Here is a 21,738-nt window from a genome sequence, read left to right on the forward strand (position 1 = left end):
ATAGAAGACGTCACGTAAGAGACCTTATGAGCCACAGATCGCGTTCGGAAGAGACACAGTGCACCAGACAGTCCGACGGCGATCTGTCATGCATGGCATCAGGTGGGGTGAAATTTGAAAGAAATTTTTTCAAAATTTCCAAAAAATCAAAAAACGTTGGAAATCGCCCAAAAAGCGCACAAAACCAAACAAATTTGAAAAATTCCACTTTCAAAATTTTTTAAAAAATTTCAAATTTTTTTGGTTTTGTGCGCTTTTCAGACAATTTCCAGCGTTTTTTATTTTTAGAAAATTTTCAAAATTTTAAAAAAAATTTCAAAACTCTCACCAAGAGATGCACCGCAACCTCGGCGAAGGCCTCACCCTGTCTGCCGGACTCGGCCTCGATCGTTTCCGATTGTTGACTGCCTCGGTTTTTGCACAACCGGCCTATGCAGGGCTCGATGTGTGGCCGACCGTGTCCCTGCCCGTCTCGGTATGTGCCTTACGTGTTGCATCCCCCACCCCGGCTTATAGAAAACGTCACGTAAGAGACCGTGGGAGGCACAGACCGCGTTCGTAAGAGACACAGTCCATCAGACAGTCCGACGGCGATCTGTCATGCATGGCATCAGGTGGGGTGAAATTTGAAAGAAATTTTTTCAAAATTTTCGAAAAATCAAAAATCGTTGGAAATTTTCCAAAAAGCGCACAAAACAAAAAAAAATTGAAAAATTCCATTTTCAAATTTTTTCAAAAATTTCAAAATTTGTTGGTTTTGTGCGCTTTTCAGACAATTTCCAGCGTTTTTTGCTTTTTCGAAAATTTTAAAAATTTTGAAAAATATTTCAAAACTCTCACCAAGAAATGCATGCTGACCTCGGCGAATGCCTCACCCTGTCTGCCGGACTTAGCCTCGATCCTTTCCGATTGCTGACTGCCTCGGTTTCTGCACAACCGGCCTATGCAGGGCTCGATGTGTGGCCGACCGTGTCCCTGCGCGTCTCGGTATCTGCCTTACGTGTTGTATCCAGCACTTCGCCTTATAGAAGACGTCACGTAAGAGACCGGGTGAGGCACAGACCGCGTTCGTAAGAGACACAGTACATCAGACACAGTCCGACGGCGATCTGTCCTGCATGGCATCAGGTGGGGTGAAATTTGAAAGAAATTTTGAAATTTTCGAAAAATCAAAACACGCTGGAAATTGTCTAAAAAGTGCACAAAACCAAATTTTTTTCAAAAATTCCACTTTTAAATTTTTTTTTCAAAAATTTCAAAATTCTTTGATTTTGTGCACTTTTTCGACAATTTCCAGCATTTTCTATTTTTTTAAAATTTTGAAATTTTTCAAAATTCCACCACCTGATGCCTTGCAGAATCGGACTTTTTCTGATGTACTGTGTGTCTGACGAATGCGGTCAGTGCTTGTCTCTGGCTCTGCAAGGACCGGTCTTTGTATGACACCGCTCTGACGTCTCTGAGAAGCCCATGTGCTGCAGACACGGACCTGCAGTGACCAGATTCCTGCAGAGGCTGGTTCGTGCAGACACCGAGGCAGGCAGGCAACTGGGTGAAACAGAGGCCGAGTCTGAGAGAGACAGGAGGTGGCATTCAGGGAGAGTGGCATGCAACTCTTAGAGGAAAATTTTAAAAAGAAATTGAAAATCCTCAAAATTTTCGAAAAATCATAATTTGCTGGAAATTGTCTGAAAAGCGTACAAAACCAAAATTTCTAAAAAAATTTCGAAAAATATTTAAGGTGGTTTTGTGCACTTTTCGACAGTTTCGAGCATTTTTTAATTTTTTGAAAATTTTCAAAATTCCACCACTTTATGCCTTGTAGAATCGGTATCTCTCGGACTGTTTTTGTTGTACTGTGACTCTGACGATTGCGGTCTGTGCTTGACTCGCGCTCTGCACGGACCGGTCTTTGTATGACACAGCTCTGACCTGCCGTCGCTGAGAAGCCCAGGTGCGGTAGAAAACACGTGAGGCAGACACGGACCTGCAGTGACCAGTGTCCTGCAGAGGCCGGTTCGTGCAGACACCGAGGCAGGCAGGCAACTGGGTGAAACAGAGGCCGAGTCTGTCAGAGACAGGATGTGGCATTCAGCGAGACTGGCATGCATCTCTAAAGGAGACGTTTGAAAAATATTTGGAAATTTTATGACACAGCATATATATATTTCTGACAAGCAGGATCATTGTAATATCTCGATACACTTTAAAATAAAATTGTGAAATGTGTATTAAGAATTCTTAAACGTAAGGAGACCACACATGCAATTCACTAACTACAATAGCATAAAATCATGCACAAGTGACGTGAGCCAATGGTCTTTCGGGGTCAACAAGAATGTAACCAATTTAATATCTTTGAAATGTAAAGCTATGGTAATGACTCAAACAACAAGTTTGTTCTAAAATGTGAGAACATTGAAATATTTGATTGTTTAATATCATGCAATCGATACTAGAACTCATACGATGCCTAACCATTGACAGATTGCATCACGTCACTGGGCATCAACTTCTGCGCAAATGCTCCATTAACTACCTAACTAACCCTAGGCAACCCAACATTGGTATTCTGTGTCAGGTGAACACGGCGACCTGAACACGAATTTTCGAAATAGACCATGGGCGGTCGGAAATTGCTGAAATTTTGTATGGACGTCGTGCCACAGGTAAGTAAAAAGAATTCATACTCTTTCGTGTACCAACACTTATAATAATTTCTCACGAAGGCATCAAATTCACGAGGTGGAAGAAACTCGAAATGGGCCTCGATCACCAACATCCACCATATCAACAATGCGTTATGCACTCGATATATTAAAATAAAATGTTAACACGTGTATTAATAATACTTAAGCGTAAGCAGACCACACATTTAATTAAACAACTACAATTGCGTAAAAAACATGGATAAGTGACGCGAATTGATTGTGTTGCCAGGTTCACAAGTAGGTAACCAATGCAAAATCTTTGAAGTATAAAGGTGTGGCAGTGATTCAAACACTAGATTGTTGTATAATTTATGAACATTGAAATATTCGAGATTTTAATATCCCTCAATCGATAATAGAACACATACAATGCGTAGTCTAGAGCTGATTTTAATTCTCTGAATAAATGTCAATTTTATAGAAAAGTCCAGTTACATCCATCAGACTGTACCCATTAGCGCTACTGTTACTATATAGCACATCTTCATCTTCTCGCATATAGTTTATATCTTACGAATTTTATTCTCTCGGTTACATCTATGTACAACATTTTTAAATTGCATTGATACAATTTATTATTTTCTTATAAGCAGTATATTCAGTGGAGATGCTGTCTTCCAGGTTGTTGCGTCGCGTAGTCTGGGAGACGTTTACTGAACGTTTTAGAGGTCCTTGCTGCCTCCATCATCAGGGCATGCCCTGATAAACTTCCATCAGACTACACGGCGCAACAACGCAGAAGATAGCCATCTTCAGACTCACTGCCTTGAAAACCTCAAATCCTACAAGATCATTCATTTATGCTGAGGAATATATTACATTAAACGTTTTCTCCCCACTACCTTGTTTGCAGACGTTTTAATAATACACTATGTTGTATCAACAGGCAATAGGCATTGTCCAAACAAAATACCATAACAGTATTAGTGGGTCGTCGAAAGTTAGAGTAATATTTTAATACCAGGCCTATTTGCGGGCCTAGCGCAAGGTTGTTTGGCGCTCTAAGCAAATCTTCAGAAGTACACCCCCTCCCTCAATTAACTTCCAAAAATGCGATATTATGCGATAATATGCTCTAAATTACTGTGTAGTTTTATCATAATTTAGTCATAATGTGCCTACGGATCACGTAAATGTGTAAAATAATATACGCCCTTGCAATTCTTTGTGACAGTGAATTTCGTTTCTTATAAAATAAAATTACTTACCAATTAGTGTTTCTGGTTGGAACCTCTAAAGACAAGTAAAAATAAAATATATGGTTTAAATCGATATATATAACGGGCACTTTACATGAAGAAACATGTATTTGAAGATGACCGTCTTCTGGGTTGTAGCGCCGTGTAGTCTGACGCGACGCTACAACCCAGAGGACAACCACCTTCGGGCTCACCGCCGTCAAAACCTCAAGTCCTACATATATGTATTTCTGTGCACGGAAACGACTGTGTCGGAACTCCCAACCAGAATATTCTTAGGTTATTCACGAAGGTCAGTGTTCAAATTATGGCGCCAGCGGAAGATGCTATGCTTAACTCTTTCAAGCCTGGTCGAAACATTATGTCCCACCTGCTTTATCAAACCACTGCACCGCCGCGTAAAGTTTTATCGCTGAGAAACGAGTAGTATCGAGATGGCCTTCTCGAGAGGTCATGCAGTAAGATTTCTTTGTGGAAAACTGAATGCTCTGAATACTCAGTGTCCATGCGTATGATTTGAGATGAAACTTTGTCCTCGATACGGTTCTTCTTGGACCTTGTATTCAATAACAGGATAATATAACTACTCCAAGGCTTTAGATAAACTTGTCCAAACCAAACAGTTGCCGAGAACACTGCCGTTTTTGTCATTTGTGGCAAGAAACATCTTTCGTAACTCATACTTTTATTGTACAACTGCCATGTGTCTCCATAAAATTTAAAATGTTGTTCACAATTTGACACAGTCATTTATGACTGGTGATAAAAAAAACAATCATTAATTACAGATCAACATTAAATGGCACTGATATTACTAAGTGGAAAACGTAACTAGATGACTATCAGCTTATTTTGTTACTAGACATATCTATTCCTGATTCCTACTATCTGGTGACAGACCAAAATATTCATATACGTTTTCCTGTTAAGGTGAATTGTTGCATAATTTGCATGGTTTTTATGCTGTAAGCTGTAAAAGTCAAATTAACTTTTCACATGTCCACAGCTTTAGCCTTTTGTGCATCCTTTTCTGTCGTCCAACTTTCTGATCCGTTGAATGTACAAGACTTATAAAATTTCATATCCGTTTTATTTGTCAAAGTCAGTTTTATTGTGTCATATTGTCCGTAATTTTATTATTTTACTCTAGCTTCATGTTGATATATGTTATCCTGTGAATTCCACTACAATAACGATATTTTACCAGTTTTCGCTACAGACTCACTACCAGTCCACTCTACCACCACAAAGGACTATTCATATACGACATAATCCAGTAATTAACCCCGTAGCGAAAAGTCTTTTGAGAAGTTAACAATTTGCTCAGCTAGTTAAGAAGTTCCTTGTCTTTTCCAAACCGGAAGGTTCATTATCCACCACAATTCTCGGTCCTGAGTCTAATACATCTAATGTAAACCTTCCAATACTACATCCCTAAGATCCCATCTACACCTAGTTCTTCCGAATGATCTCTTCACTTCGTGGTTTTAGCCAAAATTTAGCATTTCGTATTTAGAAACGCCTTAAGATTATTTTTAGTTTCTTCTGTTTGGTTTATCAACAAGATTTAGTGTCCGTGAGGCAGAAAATTTTCTATAAATACGGACGAATTTATAATTAATTTTTCAAAGTAATACACAATTATTGAAGGAATGTAACACCATGGGACATTATATGGACTAATTACTCGTGTGAGTCTTTGATGTGAAACAGCATTCTAACTAGAAACAATATTGTTATATATTTGTTACACTAATTTTCTAATTCTATTCTGCCACCTTTTGCTTCGGAATTAAATTATACAGCTATATATATATGGATCGTTTCTGGGCATTGTCCGTTGTATATCGTTGATATGTTGACTACAGTTTTTCAGAGACTAGCTTAGTTTCCATTTTAAAGTAAAAAATAAGAATGAAGAGAAAATACGTATTTAGTGAGGCCCGTTAAACGAAGCCAGTCCTTGTTCCTGAGTCCTGTACATGGACTACTAGAGCCTTATATACTACTTGTTCCAGTCACAATTCATAATCACTCTAACATCCGCTATCACTTTCATAAGCCTAAAAGCAAAAAGTGCAAGTATGAAAACGTTCATCAGCTTCTTTTCATTCTACGTGCAGAATCTGACTCGTCGCCTAATACCACATGTTGTCTCGCCTAGTAAATAAATGGGAATGTGATTACAACAATTTAAAACAAAAATCACATATTTGTAAGAACGTTTCCTAATTGTGTACTGCGATGCGAATAGTAAGGGATTGTTTTGTATTGAGGTCTTCGGGCAAAGTTGAACTCATTATTTTGAACCAGGAATTTTATATGGATAGTTTCATTTATATAACGTTTGTTTAATTATAGTGTAATTCAAGTTTTGATTTTAACAACGCTTTCCTCTCTTTCCACAGGCCACGCCCTGTTGTAAATAATTGTGGGGGAAGTGTTTCCAGCTTATACAACAAATAACAAAATTCGTAGAATTAATATAACTTAGCTTAAGCGCTTCTAAAAAACCAGTTATGTTTCACTGGAAAATAGTGTAAATGTATTTGTTACGCTGAATTTTCAGAGGCGAAAACATGTGTGTAGTAAGGTATGTATTTTATCTAGCCACTATGTATAATTTCCCTTAATAAATCTGAGCAAGCATATTGTAAGATGATGATGATTTTCCCGACGTTATAATTGTAAACCCCCCTTTAAACAAACCTGATATTGAATTTCCTTTTATTTATTGATTGAATTACTCGCATGCAATTTTCTGGTTCTGTGTTGATTTAACTTCTATTTTAATTACTTAGGTTATGCGGCTTGGAATGATAACTATCACGATGATCCAGAAATGGTAATTTGGAAAGATCTTGGAAGCTATCATTTTGTAAGGTATCATCCCCTCATTTGACTGAATGGATGAAGGAAATTTATACAATATCTCAGCCAGAATATCCAGTGTCCCGAGATTCTTGAAGCGGATTTTCTCGAATACGACACAGGTATGTTAAAACACTGATGTTCCATTCTTTTGGCACGTTTATTCTTTCAATTAAAATCGTGTATTCCGATGTCATACACACAAAGTCATTTTAGAGAAGAGAATGTTGTGGAAGTGGGAGAGAGAAATATATAGTTCAGTTTCAGAGCTTGTACCAGAACTTCCATCTGCACAAATAACGTAGCTTTTATAAATCCATGAAGTATTTGTCTTGTGTTAATGTTTTATAAACGTGCAGGTACAGATCGCTAAATTGGCTTTCTGTATTATGTCATCTGTCTTCCACTTCTTTGCAACTGAAGGAATTGTCAGTTGTGAACTTCAGAAACCTTGCATTCTTCAGGTTCAGTATACTGAATATTGTTTTCTTCCTTATTTGCTCGATTGAATATAGTGTTGTTATTTACTTTGTTCATGCTGTCATTGTAACATAAAACACGAAAACAAAAATAGTTGACGATATCCGCTTTTGTAATACGATTTAAAAACACACGCAGCGAAAGTGCACAACAACGAAGTTCGCTCTGTTCTGGGAACAGCTGATTAACTGTAGGAACTGAGCATACGCCAATTTGCGACTTATCATGTAAATAGTAAAGCGACTACACACAAAGGGTCAAAGCCGGTTTAAAGGTTACACACCCATATTATCAAATATTATGGAGATAGCTCAAACAGTGAAAACATTTTAGAAAAGTTTTTTAGGACAGCATTCATCATGACGTCACGGCTTCGAGGTCGAGTCAATTCTCCGCTCAGACATACAGTACGTGTACTACGAAGCAGTTCGTACAATTTTTCCCCGGATGTGAAGTCGGCAAGGAACACTAAAAACGACACTCTTAGTCATTTTTAAGGGGGCAGAATTGATTTATTTGTTAGTTTACAAACCCTTTCACGTGGAGTATTGCTGCAGAGCTAGATTATGGACCGATTCTTCAGTGACTCAAAGACTCTAACGTCTAATTATGACACCATTTCCGTAAATTGTAACAGTACTTATGTTGGCATCGGGTATGCGCTTAATGGTGAAGAAATATCGTTATCGTAATATATGCCTTCGATTTTATTTGAAGTCTAATGACGTCAGTAGCAGATAACACTGTGGTTAGTGACAAATCGACTGGGTTTACAGACAGCGGTAATAAATCGGATTATATTCAGACATACAAGAAACTAATCAAAATTTTCCAGGGAGGATGGATGGCATCAAAGTCTCAGAATTTATAACCGACACACTTAACGCCCACAAAGGCTGTGTTAAGCCCAGTCCAGTAATTGTGAATCTGAATCTCCAGAATACTGCATCTGGAAATTATTTCACAACGCACACCAACAGATCACCATTATTATAATTGACTGTGCCTTCCACCAAATTATACACAGGGCCGTGTTTTCTAAAATAATACAAATGCACTTAAAATATGCATGATGCCATGTGCCATAAAATGACCTATAGAATATTCGAACGCTATTTTATTTTGATCAGTTCAATAAAGGTAGAGTCTGGTAGAAGTTTACCGACGTTTCAGAGGTACTTTCTGCCTCCTCCTTCGCTTTGGTAACTACCTACTTAACAACATGATGACACAACCCAGAAACCTTAATCTGTCTTCGACCTTGAAGATGGCTGAAGTAGATTTGTCCGAAACAATTGTATAGTCAGTAACCCTTGTGATCATGTTCGTTCAGGGACTACTTCTACTATTTTTATTGTAACCACCTACATTACTACAATGATATCACAGTCTAAAACACCATAATCTATGCATCTCTAGTGGAGGATACAAAAATCCGGTTGCTGGATTATTCTTTACCGGTACACAAAGTCATGGATGTTGTTACGAAGCCATTGGCTAACGCGGCCACTCTTTCGTGCTATCCATTGATTGTCAGTTTTAATGGTAGCATTTAGAAGGTAAATTAGTGTTGCGGTTAAGATATTATGAGATGTGCGTACACTTCTGGAAGTTAACAAGGCCTTCCTTCCTCTGATATATATATATAAAATCACGCGTCTCATATATAACAGCGGCGCCCGAGCGGGGAATCTCACTCATATGTCGGGTTCGTGATAGCTGCGTGTGCTAATAGTTATTTAACAGTCACTGATGTTATGTACTTACGTGTTTTGTGTTAGTCGACCCAGTATCTGTGTTAACTAAATCTGAACCATGAAATGTGTTGTGGTAATGGCGGTTATTTTGGCAGCCACTGTCTCATTAGTTGCCGCCGGTAAGTATTTTATTCCTTCTTTTGTTAATTTTGTGCATTTGACGGAAAAGTTAACATTGTAATAATAGGAGAAACAATTAATTCCGTGGAGACGAGTCCTTGACAAGACGATAGAATGCTCAGTTCGTCAACAAACTGCTCGTCTTTTATGGAACCAGTTAGTTCATTAACGTGTTCACAAGAGCCCACCACTAAATCTGGCCCACTCCATGTATTTAAAAAGTATTTGTTTTACGGATTAAAATACTAAAGTAAATGACAAAGGTTGTTCAGTTATAAATCATGCAGATGCTAATGGTGCAAATTATTAATTGATTCTGAATAACGAATGTGGATTCAGATCAATGAGGAAGCAACAATACTTTTTTATATCCCAAATACTTGTCAAGGTATACAGGATTTTTGTTATCATCATGTATGGGTACATGCAAGTTTCAAATCTGTACGTGGATTTTCATGAAACACAGCACGAACATCATGCTAGTGAAGGCTACCACATCTTTGCACTTTCTAATTCCCTACTATCAGTAACACCAACACCGCCACGGTGGTCTATCGGTTAGAATGCTGGGCTTGTGATACTGGGGTCCCGGGTTTGATTCCCGGCGGTGCTCAGATTTATAACTTGTGTTGGGCAAAGCCGTGGTCTAGGCATCACGGAGTTCTCCTCCGGTTTCTCTGTGGCATCCCAACAATTACTCCACTCGCAAAAAGGGGGTCACAGCAGGAGCGTTAAATGTCGCGGTCCCGATCGAACCCATGTACTGAATGGTGTGTACTGGACACGAAAAGAAAAGTAACACGAACATAGTGGCTATGTGAACTTCTGAGATGTAAGTACCTGTGGCAGTATTTAACGCAGAATCCTGAATTGGTGAAAGCAAACGAATATTATAACCAAACTAAATCTATATTTAGCTTTCTGTTTCTGTCTATGCTGGTAGGCACAGGAAACTTTGGTGTGGACAAAAATTATAAAATTATGTATCTACAAATCTCCTACTAATTTAAGCATTTGAAGGAACAAAGATATTAGAAATTCTTCTCAGAACTTCACATTCATTTAAAATTTCAATTACGCGTGTCTCTTTACCTCTGAACGGTTAACTCGACTGCTGGCTAAATTAAATCAGTCTTTCACTACACGTCTTGAAGATTGAAACTGACAAATTACACAAAAATAATAAATTAGTGATCTCCTGTCTGAACTTACTTTTACTTATTATAAAGTTTATTTTCATTCAAATGTTGTGATTTAGCGGTCCCCATTCACGGGTTATATTCATAAGGGTAACAGCTTAAAATCTTTCCATTACTGACAATAGTTTTCTCAGCCTCATCATTCCACCATCTCACATAATATGCCAGAGCTACTTCATTCCTCACCACCACTTATAATCATCAATTCACTTTATCTGCATTCAGTCCAGAAGCCTGTGATTTCGTGTTTTGTCATAGTAATTTCACCTTTACTGAAAACACCGGCTCGTAACTTACTTTTTGTAACCGTTCTCTGTCTTTCTTGCGGGCAGCTTTGAACGAAGGTGGATCCTGTTCTTCTTCCAAATCTACTGTCATGAATTCATCCAATGTCAGTGAGCTTGATGGTGTTTCTCCAAACTCAATTAGCCTGTTATAAACAGACGATTAACATATGAGAATCTGGTATCACCACTTCTTTTTTGCGCATGAAAATATATGGTTTTCTTATAAAATTCGTGATTTAAATAATATTGGTGGTAATTAGTATTATCGGCGCCAACATTAAGTATTATTATTATCGATAAATACAGAATGTGACCCAAATGTAAGACGATAAAATTTGTTTGTCAAACGTTACTTTCACATGTTATTCTTACAGACCAAAGTACTGGACAACACAATTTACAGATGGAATATAAAATTAAAAACTGAACACAGGCATCGAGCTTACCGGCGCCACAAAGTCCCGACGGTCTTCGACCTGTATGTATCGAATCCCTCTTCATCCTCTGTACCAGTCGCAAGGCCGTCATTGATACCTCGTGAGTTTTGTCGCCAAACTCGAGTCGGTTAGCAAACCTCAAGATATACAAACACGGATCTGTAACAATAATTACTCGTATGTGTGTGTGTGATGGTTCAAGTTACGTTGTATGAACCGGGTGATGTTGGTAAGAAGCGTTCATGGCGTATGTCTGCATACAGTCTATTGGACTTGGGTACGAAAACATCAAAGTGGAAGCCTTTTTACTTCCATTTGTATACGTCAATACGTAATGCAGAACGAGTAATCGCGTTTTAACAATAAGGCTATATTTGAGGACAAACCAACTATGTGTTTAAAATTTGAAAGATTGTCGTCTCGATTCGTTTCGAACGTGGGCACTAACATTTTATGACTCGAGTCCATTGGCGGCGAAGGAAATGGACGAGTGGACGACGGTCCAGGGCCTCTTGTGCCTCACACCTGCACTTGTATGTATCGAAGAACCTCTTCTCCTTTATATTGCTGCCGTAGTTTAAGCAAACTCGTTCTTTTATCTGAGACCGACAGATGCGAAGAAGAAATTGATAAAATATTCTATAAATGTAAGCAACAGTTTTTATATGCGATCCATAAAATTATTTTGTAGACAGTAGAGTAATTATATACTTTATTATTATTTATAGTGTATTTAAAGACGTTTTTATCAGTATCTCAGACTATATAGCGTCGAGGTTGTGTACTGTTCCGTTACAATTGGTAATTGTTGGCAACATGTGTTAGACTTCATCAACAAATACGTGTTTCTCCGTGTATAACCAATGGTGGAATTATTTGGGTTTGTATTTTGATATTATGCTTATTAGACTTATTTTTATAGAGTTGATTGGTGCTTTTAATTTAAATACTTAGCAACTGCTGTGGGTCCAAAAAACTATCCGGGAAGATTAGTTAAATCCCTTTTGATTTCTGAAAACAGCAATATTGTTAGACATTTGTCTTTTATGGACTACGTGTTCAGGATGAACACCGTTCTGTCCTTGAACTTCCGAAATACGAACGGCTAGCGGTTCATACGAGATGAGGCTACACCATACACGCATTGGACTTCCTGCAAAACAGTTTCGGTCCACGTGTGATTTTGCAAAGGTATCCTGCTTGCCATGAGTGTGAACAGAAGTGGCCACCGAATAGCCCAGACAAAAACCTCTACGACTTCTTCCTTTGGGGGTACCTAAAGGAAAACTATTACAATCAACCTTATTAATTTAACACAGGACTTTAATTATTAAAATATGTGGTGAAATTATGGAGAATATGAGCCCTCGTCTAATCGTTCGTATGTGCGTATTAAGGACAACTTGAGGTGACAGATACGTCGAGGTCATGTCAAGGTCACGACCGTTTCAGCCCAATGAATTACATATTAGATTCCTTTGAAAATTTCAAGGTCATTCAAAATTAAATTTCCCGAAAGCTTATTTCTTCCGAAATGTATGCATATGGTTGACCATATTCATGACTTGAGGTGACGGATAGGTCAAGGTCATGTCAAGGTCACTACAATATCAGCCCAATGGCTTCCGGGTTAGAGGTTTTGAATTTTTTCAAACGCTTATATCTGCCGAACCTTAGGTTTCTGGTTGTACATAGTTATGATATACTGAGTTCTCAGGAAGGTCATGGTATTGTCAAGGCCACGACAACTTCAGTCCAAGGGTTTGGGTAAGTTGGGTTACGTTAGGTTAGGTTTGGTTGGGTTAGGTTATGGGAGGTTATGTTAGGTTAGGCTTTAAGCTCTGAGGTCCTGATGGGTTTCATTGGCCCAAAGAGCCTAAATGGCCGAATGGACTCAAAGGGCTTAAGTGATCTGAAGGGTCTAACTGACCGAAAGGGCGTAAGTGGCCCAAAGGCCGTAATTGTCTCAAAGGGGCGTAAAAAATTGGCCTTTAGTATATTTTGGTAAATCTCTAAGGTTTATTAAAGTTTGCTGTAATGGGGTATTTTGTTAATAAACTACTTCAGCACTACAGAGTACAATTACTTCAGGTAGAATAGAATATTTAGTCGCCCTCAGTGGACTAGTGGTTAGCATGCTCGCCACTGGACCCAAGGTTCGCGGGTTCAAACCTGCCGGATGTTGGATTTTTAAGGGTGATAAAAATCCATAGAACAACTTACTTCAGAGGGGAAGTAAAGTTGGTGGTCCCATGTCGTAGATTTACAGCATGTAAAAGAACCTTACGAGCATAAGCAAAATTCAGCGGCCATTTCTCACCCAAGTCACTCCTGATTCACTACTAGCAGACAAATCAAGATTGAGTATAAATTGTGCAGAGGCAGTGGGCTTGTCACTCACTACTCATAAATGCATGCTTCAAAGACAAAGAAATCTCCCACATGGGAAGAGGCCAAGACCCGACTTTGGGCTGTTGTGCCATAGAAGAAGAATAGAATATTTACTATTTGTGACTGTTTATTAGTTACAGATCCTGTACCTTACAAAACTGTAGGAAGGTATCAATGTGCTGGATATTGCAAAGGTAATTATAATCTTATCTTTACCTATACAAGCAACAATCAATTTTACTGCTAATAAAAGTATGAATTGCATAAAATATAAAAATCGTATAGAAAAAACTTTAGCAGAACAGTTTTGTATATACATCTAATCCAGTAAATATGTCTCCTTCCCTTTGGAACTGAATGTGTTAGTGAAAGTATTTTGTGTCAGTAGGCAATGCATTAGCTAATAATCTCTGTATTGTCAGAATTTAGACATCCGTACAATAAATATTTCATTCCTACACATTTGAATACATTGTTCATACATTTAAAATAAACACGTCTATACTACATTAATATACTGGCTGACAGTGAAGGAAGATCAATATCACAGCACATCATCTCCATCTTCAGGATTGAAGTGGTTAATTGATAACTGACAAGAAGTCCACATGGCATCACAACCCAGAATAACAACACTGACAACTTCAGTGCTGTGAGAACCTCAAATTTCACATGTTCACTGTCAGTCTGACATTCCAAATATTTCCCTGCACATAACATTACAACACAAAGTGGCAGCACAATCTTCTAGATAACATATATCAGATCAATTGCTATAAAATTAAACATAACCATCTCAAGGAACATATTCATATCTATTGTACACTCAAATCTGGGGTACAACTAGGAGTGATATATCAAGATTCTACTATATTATTTTTTTTCATAAAATCTTATTAAAATGTAAAATAAATAATGTCTACCTGTCGCCACTATGAGCCGGCATAGCTCAGTCAGTATAGTGACTAGCTACGGGCTGGACGACCGGGGTTCGATCCCCGACGGGGGCAGAGGATTTTTCCTCTATCCTCTGCGTCCAGACCGGCTCTGGGGCCCACCCAGCCTCCTCTACAATGGGTTCCGGGGGTAAAGCCGGCCAGGGCGTGATGCTGACCACTCACCCCATCTAGTGCCGAGGTCAAGAAAGAGAGGAGCTATACCTCCACTCACCCCAAGTGCCTGTAAGGCACGTAGTGGGACAAAGTTTTTACCTGTTGCCACTGCCATAATGTAACATCTGTATTAAATAGGATGAAATGGAAAGCCTGTCTTAAGTTCTACACTTGTGTTTTATATTCACTGGAAATATTTCTTTGGAAAAGATACCACTGGATAGTTCAGAATTATTTTATACTTTTTGTAGGTAGCAAGAAATTCAGATATGTACCAGGAACAACATATGTATATGACTACACAGCAAATACCTTAACATCTGTTCGAGGGATCATCACGGAAAAGTCTCAGCTCCATCTTTCAGCCACTGCAAGTTTTCATGTAGTGTCTGAGTGTGACTTTGTCCTCCAGGTAATTTGTGAGTGTTTTACTAGTTTACAAAGTGGAAACAATCTAAAAATGAAGGGAGAATGGTTTAACCTTTTATGTACATGAAAAGAGACTCAAAGACCTGTACTATGGGTTTCTGGCTGAACTTAATTTTGGGATTAATGAGTAAGATGTGACACATAGTTCAAAAAAGCTTTAAAGTTAAATTTTTTACAGTCAGACACTGTTTTATACATAAACCTATAATAATTTTTAAATGGTAATTGTTTTCAATTAAAGGAAACATTCTACACACAGAACACTGTTTGTCAAAATTATTCAAACCAAATTTCTTACATAATCTATTATTTTATTTGTAACGTAACTGTGATTTGTCTTGTCTAATTTCATGACAATATGATACATCTCTTGTCCTTTGTTCTGTCTAAAACAATCTTCACATCCATTAACACAATTCTCTGTCAATTTTCATACTTATTCAAAATGAGAAAGTAATGAATTTTTATTGATCCTACACATTTACCACCCTTTCATACATGTAGTTATCCATATTTTTCATCAGAAATGGGTCATCATTCATTGAAATAATCATTATCTGGATTACATAGTCTGTTTGTTTAATTACTGGAAAATTAAATTCACGTACAAACTTCCCTAGTGAAATAAAGGCTCCATCGTGCTCTACTGGTATAGAAGAATTAGAAGCAGTGAAATACCTACCAAAAGTATGTATAACAGAATGTCTGTTTTTACAGTTGGAAAATGTGCAGTTGGCAGACTCTGACCTCACAAATGCAGGCATTCAAAGTAGTGTTGAAAGAGCAGCACAATTCTCTGCTGCACTACAGGAAAACTCCCTTCACTTCTCATTTCAAGATGGGGCAGTGAATGAACTGTGTCCAGGTGATGACCCAGTGTGGGTTCTCAATGTGAAGAGGGGTATCCTGACAGCATTCCAAAACACCATGCATGATCTATCTTCCGCAAGAGAGAAGCATCATGAGGTGAGGTTAAGTAAAATGCAATTCAAGGTATGCAGAACATATGCGCTAAGCTACGTGATGTTCATTTCCTGTCACAGAGTTTACTTTTATCCTTGTTAACACAGTCCTACTTTTGCACACATTTGTACCCTAAATTAGCAGTTACTCTGAAAACCAGTTCTTTTATACAAAATTTACTAGTTTCAAACTGGAACAGTACTGTGTAAGAGGTGTGACAATAAAGTTCCCGGAATGCCCACATTGAGTAGGGAGTGAGCAATAACTAATCAGTGACATGTTACAACATGTCCATGTGTTGATGAAGCAGATAAGACAGTAGTAGAAAAGCAGTGGATGAGTCACAAAAGTGTGTTTTCGTCCCGGCGGAAAAATAGGTTATAGGTTGTTGGAGCAACACATTAACATAAAGTTTGTTGCTAAGTTAGGCAAATGCGTGAGTGAAACTCTGCAGATGTTAACAGAGGTGTATGGTGCTGGTGCTGTGTGAAAAAATTGAGTAATCTGAGTGGCATAAAAGGTTTAAGGAGGGTCGGGAAGATGTGAAAGGTGATGATAGAAGTGGATATCCGAAAACCCATCGGATAGATGAAGATGTGAAAAAGTACGAAAATTATTTGGCACTAACAGACAATTAAGAGTGATTTGGAAATACAGGAAAAGTTACTTGGGGCTGTTCGTCCGAGAAGACCTGAACTTTTGCCTTATGCTTGGATCTTACATCACAGCAATGCCCCTGGTCATGACGCACTCGGTGTCCGGGAGTTTTTGGCAAAAAAATCGATAAAGAAATTAGACAGTCCACCATATTCGCCAGAATTGGCCCCGTGCGACTTATGGGTATTCACAAAATCGAAGACCACTTTAAAGGGCCACAGATTTTCAAACATTGCTGGCATTCCGGGACACACGATGGCATGATAAGCATTCCCGAAGAGGAGTTCCAGAAATGTTTTTAGCATTGTAAAAGTGTATTGGTGTGCATGTAGGCTACTTCAAAGGTTGCAACAACAATTTGTGTATGAGTAATTAAATACAATTTTTGAAGGGGACATTCCGGGAACTTTAGTGTCACACACTTCGTATATATTCTTTGTCCAGTAAATTAAACTATGAAATTCTTTGGCTCTACTGACCTACTGGATAAATTTGATTTGTATTTTCCTTTGTCTGTTTTTAAAGCCTGGCTAGTCAGTGTTTGATAGTGACCTTAATAATCCAGTACAATACAATTATATTTGCCATTAAATTTTTTAAAATGTTAACATTTTCAAATTCAGTAACACAAAAATAATCAAAAGCATATAGATATATGATTAATCCATCAGCAGAAACATTCTTTATGTAATGTGATGTAAACGTAACATCAACATCAGCATAACAATCAAAAAATATCTTATTTTTGTTGTCACTGATGTGACCTACAGTACAGCCATGTAAGCTGTTGTGTACATATATGACATTTACAGCATATTCTTCAAACAAAAAGTATATGCAACAAGATACAAAGAGATATATTTATGTGATAAAAGCTCTGTAACTTGGCAATGTGTTCTAATTCAGTAAATGTTTAATAAAAGAAATAGAACTCATTTAGGCCTATAAATAAAGTTGAGGAGCTGGGGTAGTGTCTGACTATGGACTGGATGACAGGGGCAGAGGATTTTGCCTTCAAGTGCCTACATAGCTTATATCAGGACAGCAGAACAGCCCTGATGATGGAGGCAGCAAGGACCTGTGAAATGTCAGTTAATTTCTACCAGACTATACAGCGCAAAAACTCAGAAGACAGCCATTTCCGGGAAAGCTTTACTTTTTTACTTTGCTTTACTAAAGTAAAACAGCACATCTTAATAGCTTATCAGTCCTTACACATAATTTTAGGTTCATATTTTAATTATAATTTATAATACCATATTTAAACAAACTTATTCATAAAGAGCAAGGTATAGTAACAAGTTGTTGGAGTAAATCATAACTACACCAGATGCTACAAATGGTGATCTTCGAGGAACAAGATGTAGTACCACTTTTCCTTCAGAAAATAATTAATATTAAAATGTTGTAGGATAGTAATTAGCTTCTACATTGATTTCCAGTTCTGTAAATTGTAGTTATATTCAAACCGAGTTATTTCTGCAGACAGACATTACTGGCACCTGTGAAACCAGATATGATGTGGTCCTAAAAGAAGATGAGTTATATAGACCAGTCCTTCTTATTGGGAAAATGAAAAATTTTCTTGCTTGTTCACATCGAATGGACCATTTCCTGTCTCTGCAGTCTACACCATACATGTCATCATCAGCTGCACAGTCACTGCCCCTCATGAAGTAAGTAAAAATTTAATTTCACATCAAGTCTCTTTATAATTTCATAGCATATAAATATGAAGAACATGAAAGACAATGGGAACTTTCCATCCGTTCACCTGCATAAAATGGAAATAATGCTAGAAGAGGAAGAAGACAAGATAATTATGTGGTAATACTGTCACACAGAACAATTATTGTATAGGTTCAGAATATAAAAATTTAGTAAGTAAAGCGTCCCGCTACATGCCTATGCAGGCATTTCAAGGGAGCAGAGGTATAGCTCCTACTCATTCTTGACCTCGGCACTAGATGCGGGTGAGTGGTCACCACCATGGCCTGATAAAAAATTTGGGATACCTTATCTCAGGCCACAAAAGGGATATGGAAATAAAACTACAATCTTGTAGCATAAGCAGAAGTCCTGGCTTGCCAATGATAACACACAAAAATAATAAGAATAAATAACATTATAGCAAAAGGTACTTATAAATCTAATTATAAGACCTGGGTACTGAGAAAATAAAGGTGGGACACTGAAATATGCAGTGCAAATCAGGTTTACATGACTTTCATTGTATCTTAAGTACCAAATCACCAACAAAACACAGACCTCAAAATTATATTAAATGTTTTGACTATTATCAGTGACGTTTCAGGTTTTCATGGCCTTATGGATGAAAATGGCTGTCTTCTAGAATGTTGTGCCACGCATTCTTGTAAAAGTTTAAAACATTTCAGAGGTGCTTGCTGCCTCCATCGCCAGGGTGATTATGCTCATCTCACTGATGATAGAGGCAGCAAGCACCTCCAAAACGTTGGTATATTTCTACCAGAATACATGGCGCAACATCCCAGAAGATAGCCATCTTCTTAGTATCCATACATTTTTACTCAAAGACCAGCATAATAAAATATTTACATCAATTTTTTATGTCCTAAAATGTTTTCAGCTGAAGATATTTACCACATGCTATATGCCCTATAATTCTGTTTAGTTTAATTACCTGCAGTATGATATAAAGTCATGCCAGAACCGAGCCTTACTGAAGTTGAAATTGCCTTTGGAAAATTAAAACATTATAAATCTCCAGGTATCGACTCAATTCCAGCAGAACTAATCCATGCAGGTGGTAGGACACTGCACTCAGAGTTGCATAAGCTTATGGTCTCAATTTGGAACCAGGAAGTACTACCACAACAGTGGAAAGAATCAACTGTTGTCCCTATTCACAAAAAAAGTTAAAATCGAGTGCAGTAACTTCCAAGGTATCTCTCTTTTGTCAATGTCTTACAAAATTTGATCGAATATTCTTCTGGCATGTTTATTAATGAAACTATCAGGGAAGATCAATGTGGATTCCATGATAATAGGTCAACCATTGATCAGATATTTTGCATTCGATAAATATTACAGAAAAAGTGGGAGTATAATGGGTCAGTACACCAACTATACATGGACTTTAGGAAGGCATCTGACTCAGAAAGGTGTACTGTATGGCATTTTTATGGAGTTTTGAATACTAAAGAAACTTGTTAGGTCAATGAAGATGTGTACGGTTAGGGTATTTAGTAGAGTTCAGATATCTAACCATCTGTCAGATCCATTCCCAGTGCACAATGGCCTAAAACAGGGGATGCTTTATGCTCAATGCTTTTTAAATTTGCTCTGGAACATGTCATCAGGAAGGTCAGAGGGAATCAGAAGGGCTCAAACTGTCTGCACCAGGTACTTGCTTATGCTGATGATGTCAGTATGTCGGGGATGGTGTGGGTACCATAACCAAGAATGTGGAAAATCTCCTATGGGCTAGCAAGGAAATAGGCCTAGAGGTAAATGTAGACAAAACAACTGTCCACAGACCAGGAGAAAATCCCTGCTAGGAATTTGATACACGCGTGTACGCAAGATTTCACGGTGAGTGACGAGTTACTACTAACCATCCTGAAAGCATTCATTCCACACAGGTGCACTCTCTATATGCTACTCTTAACTGCTTGATGTTTTCAGTCTGTGTGTAGTAGTGTAACTCTCCGGAGTGTCCTACTTCCCACCAATAACAACCCTCTAGTCCACTTGATAGTAAACATTCCCCGTGCACTGCACCAGAACCCCAATCTCAACACATGAATCCTGAAACTAATTCATATTTTCTCGTTGAATTATATATTTCCATTGCCTAAATATAACATTAACAATACATTAACAAGACTGGAACTCTGTACAGTAAGAAGGTAGGCTTTATGAGTTCTAGCCAGAATGTCTTCTTATTCATTAAACTAATCACATTTTAGAATAATTTCTATACGTTCGTGTTTTCATATAATTATATATAATAACAATAATAATAAGATGAGTTTTCAATTTCTGTACATGAAGCTTAATGAAAATGTCACTGTAAAAATTTTAGACTTGTTAATTTCAACATATACTGCATGGTCAGTTTTCCATATTTAGTTCACTCAGTAATTGTCCTTCTGACAATAATTCTGTATTATGCATACATACTTTTCTTATTTTTATATGGTTAAGTCTACTGAAGGATAGATGCAGCAGGTTCCTTCAAACTGTTGTAATTACCCACAAAGTTATTCAGTGTTACAACACAGAATACCAGAACCTCAATATTTACCACTGTAAAAAGCTAAAATTTCATGGTTTTATTCATTTGCTTGAAGGAGCCAACAGCACGGCAGTCAGGTTATTCGAGATGGTATCCTTCAGAAAGCAACTAATAATGAGATTCATACCTTCCAACCATTTTCTAAGCATGACGGTGGTGCAGTGACTATGGTGAATCAGGTGTTGGCTTACAGGACATCACACAGTGGAGAGGCATCACAAACTGTTGGTAAGGTGCTCCAGACCAGTTCTGGAATGAACAAAATGCCTTCTTGCAAATTCTGTTTCCCATTGACTTATATGATTTTCATAGTTGCACTATTCCTCCAATAATTTTGTCTATGATGCCTCTGAAAAAGCGAACTAACCCTTTCTGTATGTCCCATTTATTTGCTTTGAGGCTTACGTAGTAGATCGCTTGTATACTAGTATTGATCCTACTCATGTGCACAAATTTTACAAACTGACAGCTAACTGTCAGAGTAAACTCGATGTTCATTTAAGCATGATTGCATCTTATTTCTCAAGGAAAAAAGATAGACTTATTAGACCATCATACTGTGTGTGTGTGCATGTGTGTGTCCTGTGTAGTCTTTCAACAAGTGACAAATTTCTGTGGATTTTGATGAATGTTACGCCACTGGAGGGCATCCCAATTTTGTACCTTTTAATTTCAATTAATTAGTATAATAACATAGCAGACACATGAACTTATGGTAGGGAGTGACATTAGTGCCAATTAAAACATGGCCCTGAAACGATGCATAGTAATAAATGTTCAAAAAATAAGTAAATTTTGTTGAGGGAAGTTTTTGTGGAGTGTAAACCAACAACATGACAGCTGTGT

At 37.7% G+C, this 21,738-nt stretch overlaps 2 protein-coding genes across 4 annotated transcripts in view; one reads left to right on the plus strand and one right to left on the minus strand.

Moving 5' to 3' along the window:
* Positions 1-8,955: 8,955 nt before the first annotated feature.
* LOC110831440 (uncharacterized) overlaps positions 8,956-21,738 on the plus strand; it is a 61,134-nt gene continuing 48,351 nt past the window's right edge. For 2 of the 3 annotated variants that reach the window (XM_022067435.2, XM_087357942.1), the window contains exons 1-6: positions 8,956-9,137; positions 13,587-13,646; positions 14,816-14,976; positions 15,711-15,959; positions 18,099-18,289; positions 20,948-21,120. In XM_022067435.2, coding sequence (XP_021923127.2) covers positions 9,077-9,137; positions 13,587-13,646; positions 14,816-14,976; positions 15,711-15,959; positions 18,099-18,289; positions 20,948-21,120 — 895 coding nt within the window. In that variant the 5' untranslated portion in view covers positions 8,956-9,076. The remainder of the gene's footprint in view (positions 9,138-13,586; positions 13,647-14,815; positions 14,977-15,710; positions 15,960-18,098; positions 18,290-20,947; positions 21,121-21,738) is intronic. The other variant, XM_087357941.1, reaches the window with a different exon arrangement.
* On the minus strand, positions 9,483-21,139 carry LOC147872266 (transcription factor IIIB 90 kDa subunit-like). Its single transcript, XM_087357963.1, has 3 exons — positions 21,020-21,139; positions 11,071-11,220; positions 9,483-10,767 (listed from the first exon to the last, which is right to left on the minus strand). Exons 1-3 carry the CDS (start codon positions 21,039-21,041, stop codon positions 10,763-10,765), a joined length of 177 nt encoding a protein of 58 aa, XP_087214089.1. The 5' UTR covers positions 21,042-21,139; the 3' UTR covers positions 9,483-10,762.

Source organism: Zootermopsis nevadensis, unplaced genomic scaffold (genome assembly GCF_977971745.1).
Source record: "Zootermopsis nevadensis isolate Lab colony 2312 unplaced genomic scaffold, Znev_1.0 Znev_ptg000029l, whole genome shotgun sequence".
NCBI classification, from domain to species: domain Eukaryota; kingdom Metazoa; phylum Arthropoda; class Insecta; order Blattodea; family Termopsidae; genus Zootermopsis; species Zootermopsis nevadensis.

Bases quoted from the DNA above. Each gene is read 5' to 3' on its own strand.
- LOC147872266 (XM_087357963.1), bottom strand. From the start codon at position 21,041: ATGCTTAGAAAATGGTTGGAAG. The intron at 11,221-21,019 runs GTATGAATCTCA...TTATTGTTACAG, and splicing joins GCTTAGAAAATGGTTGGAAG to ATCCGTGTTTGTATATCTTG.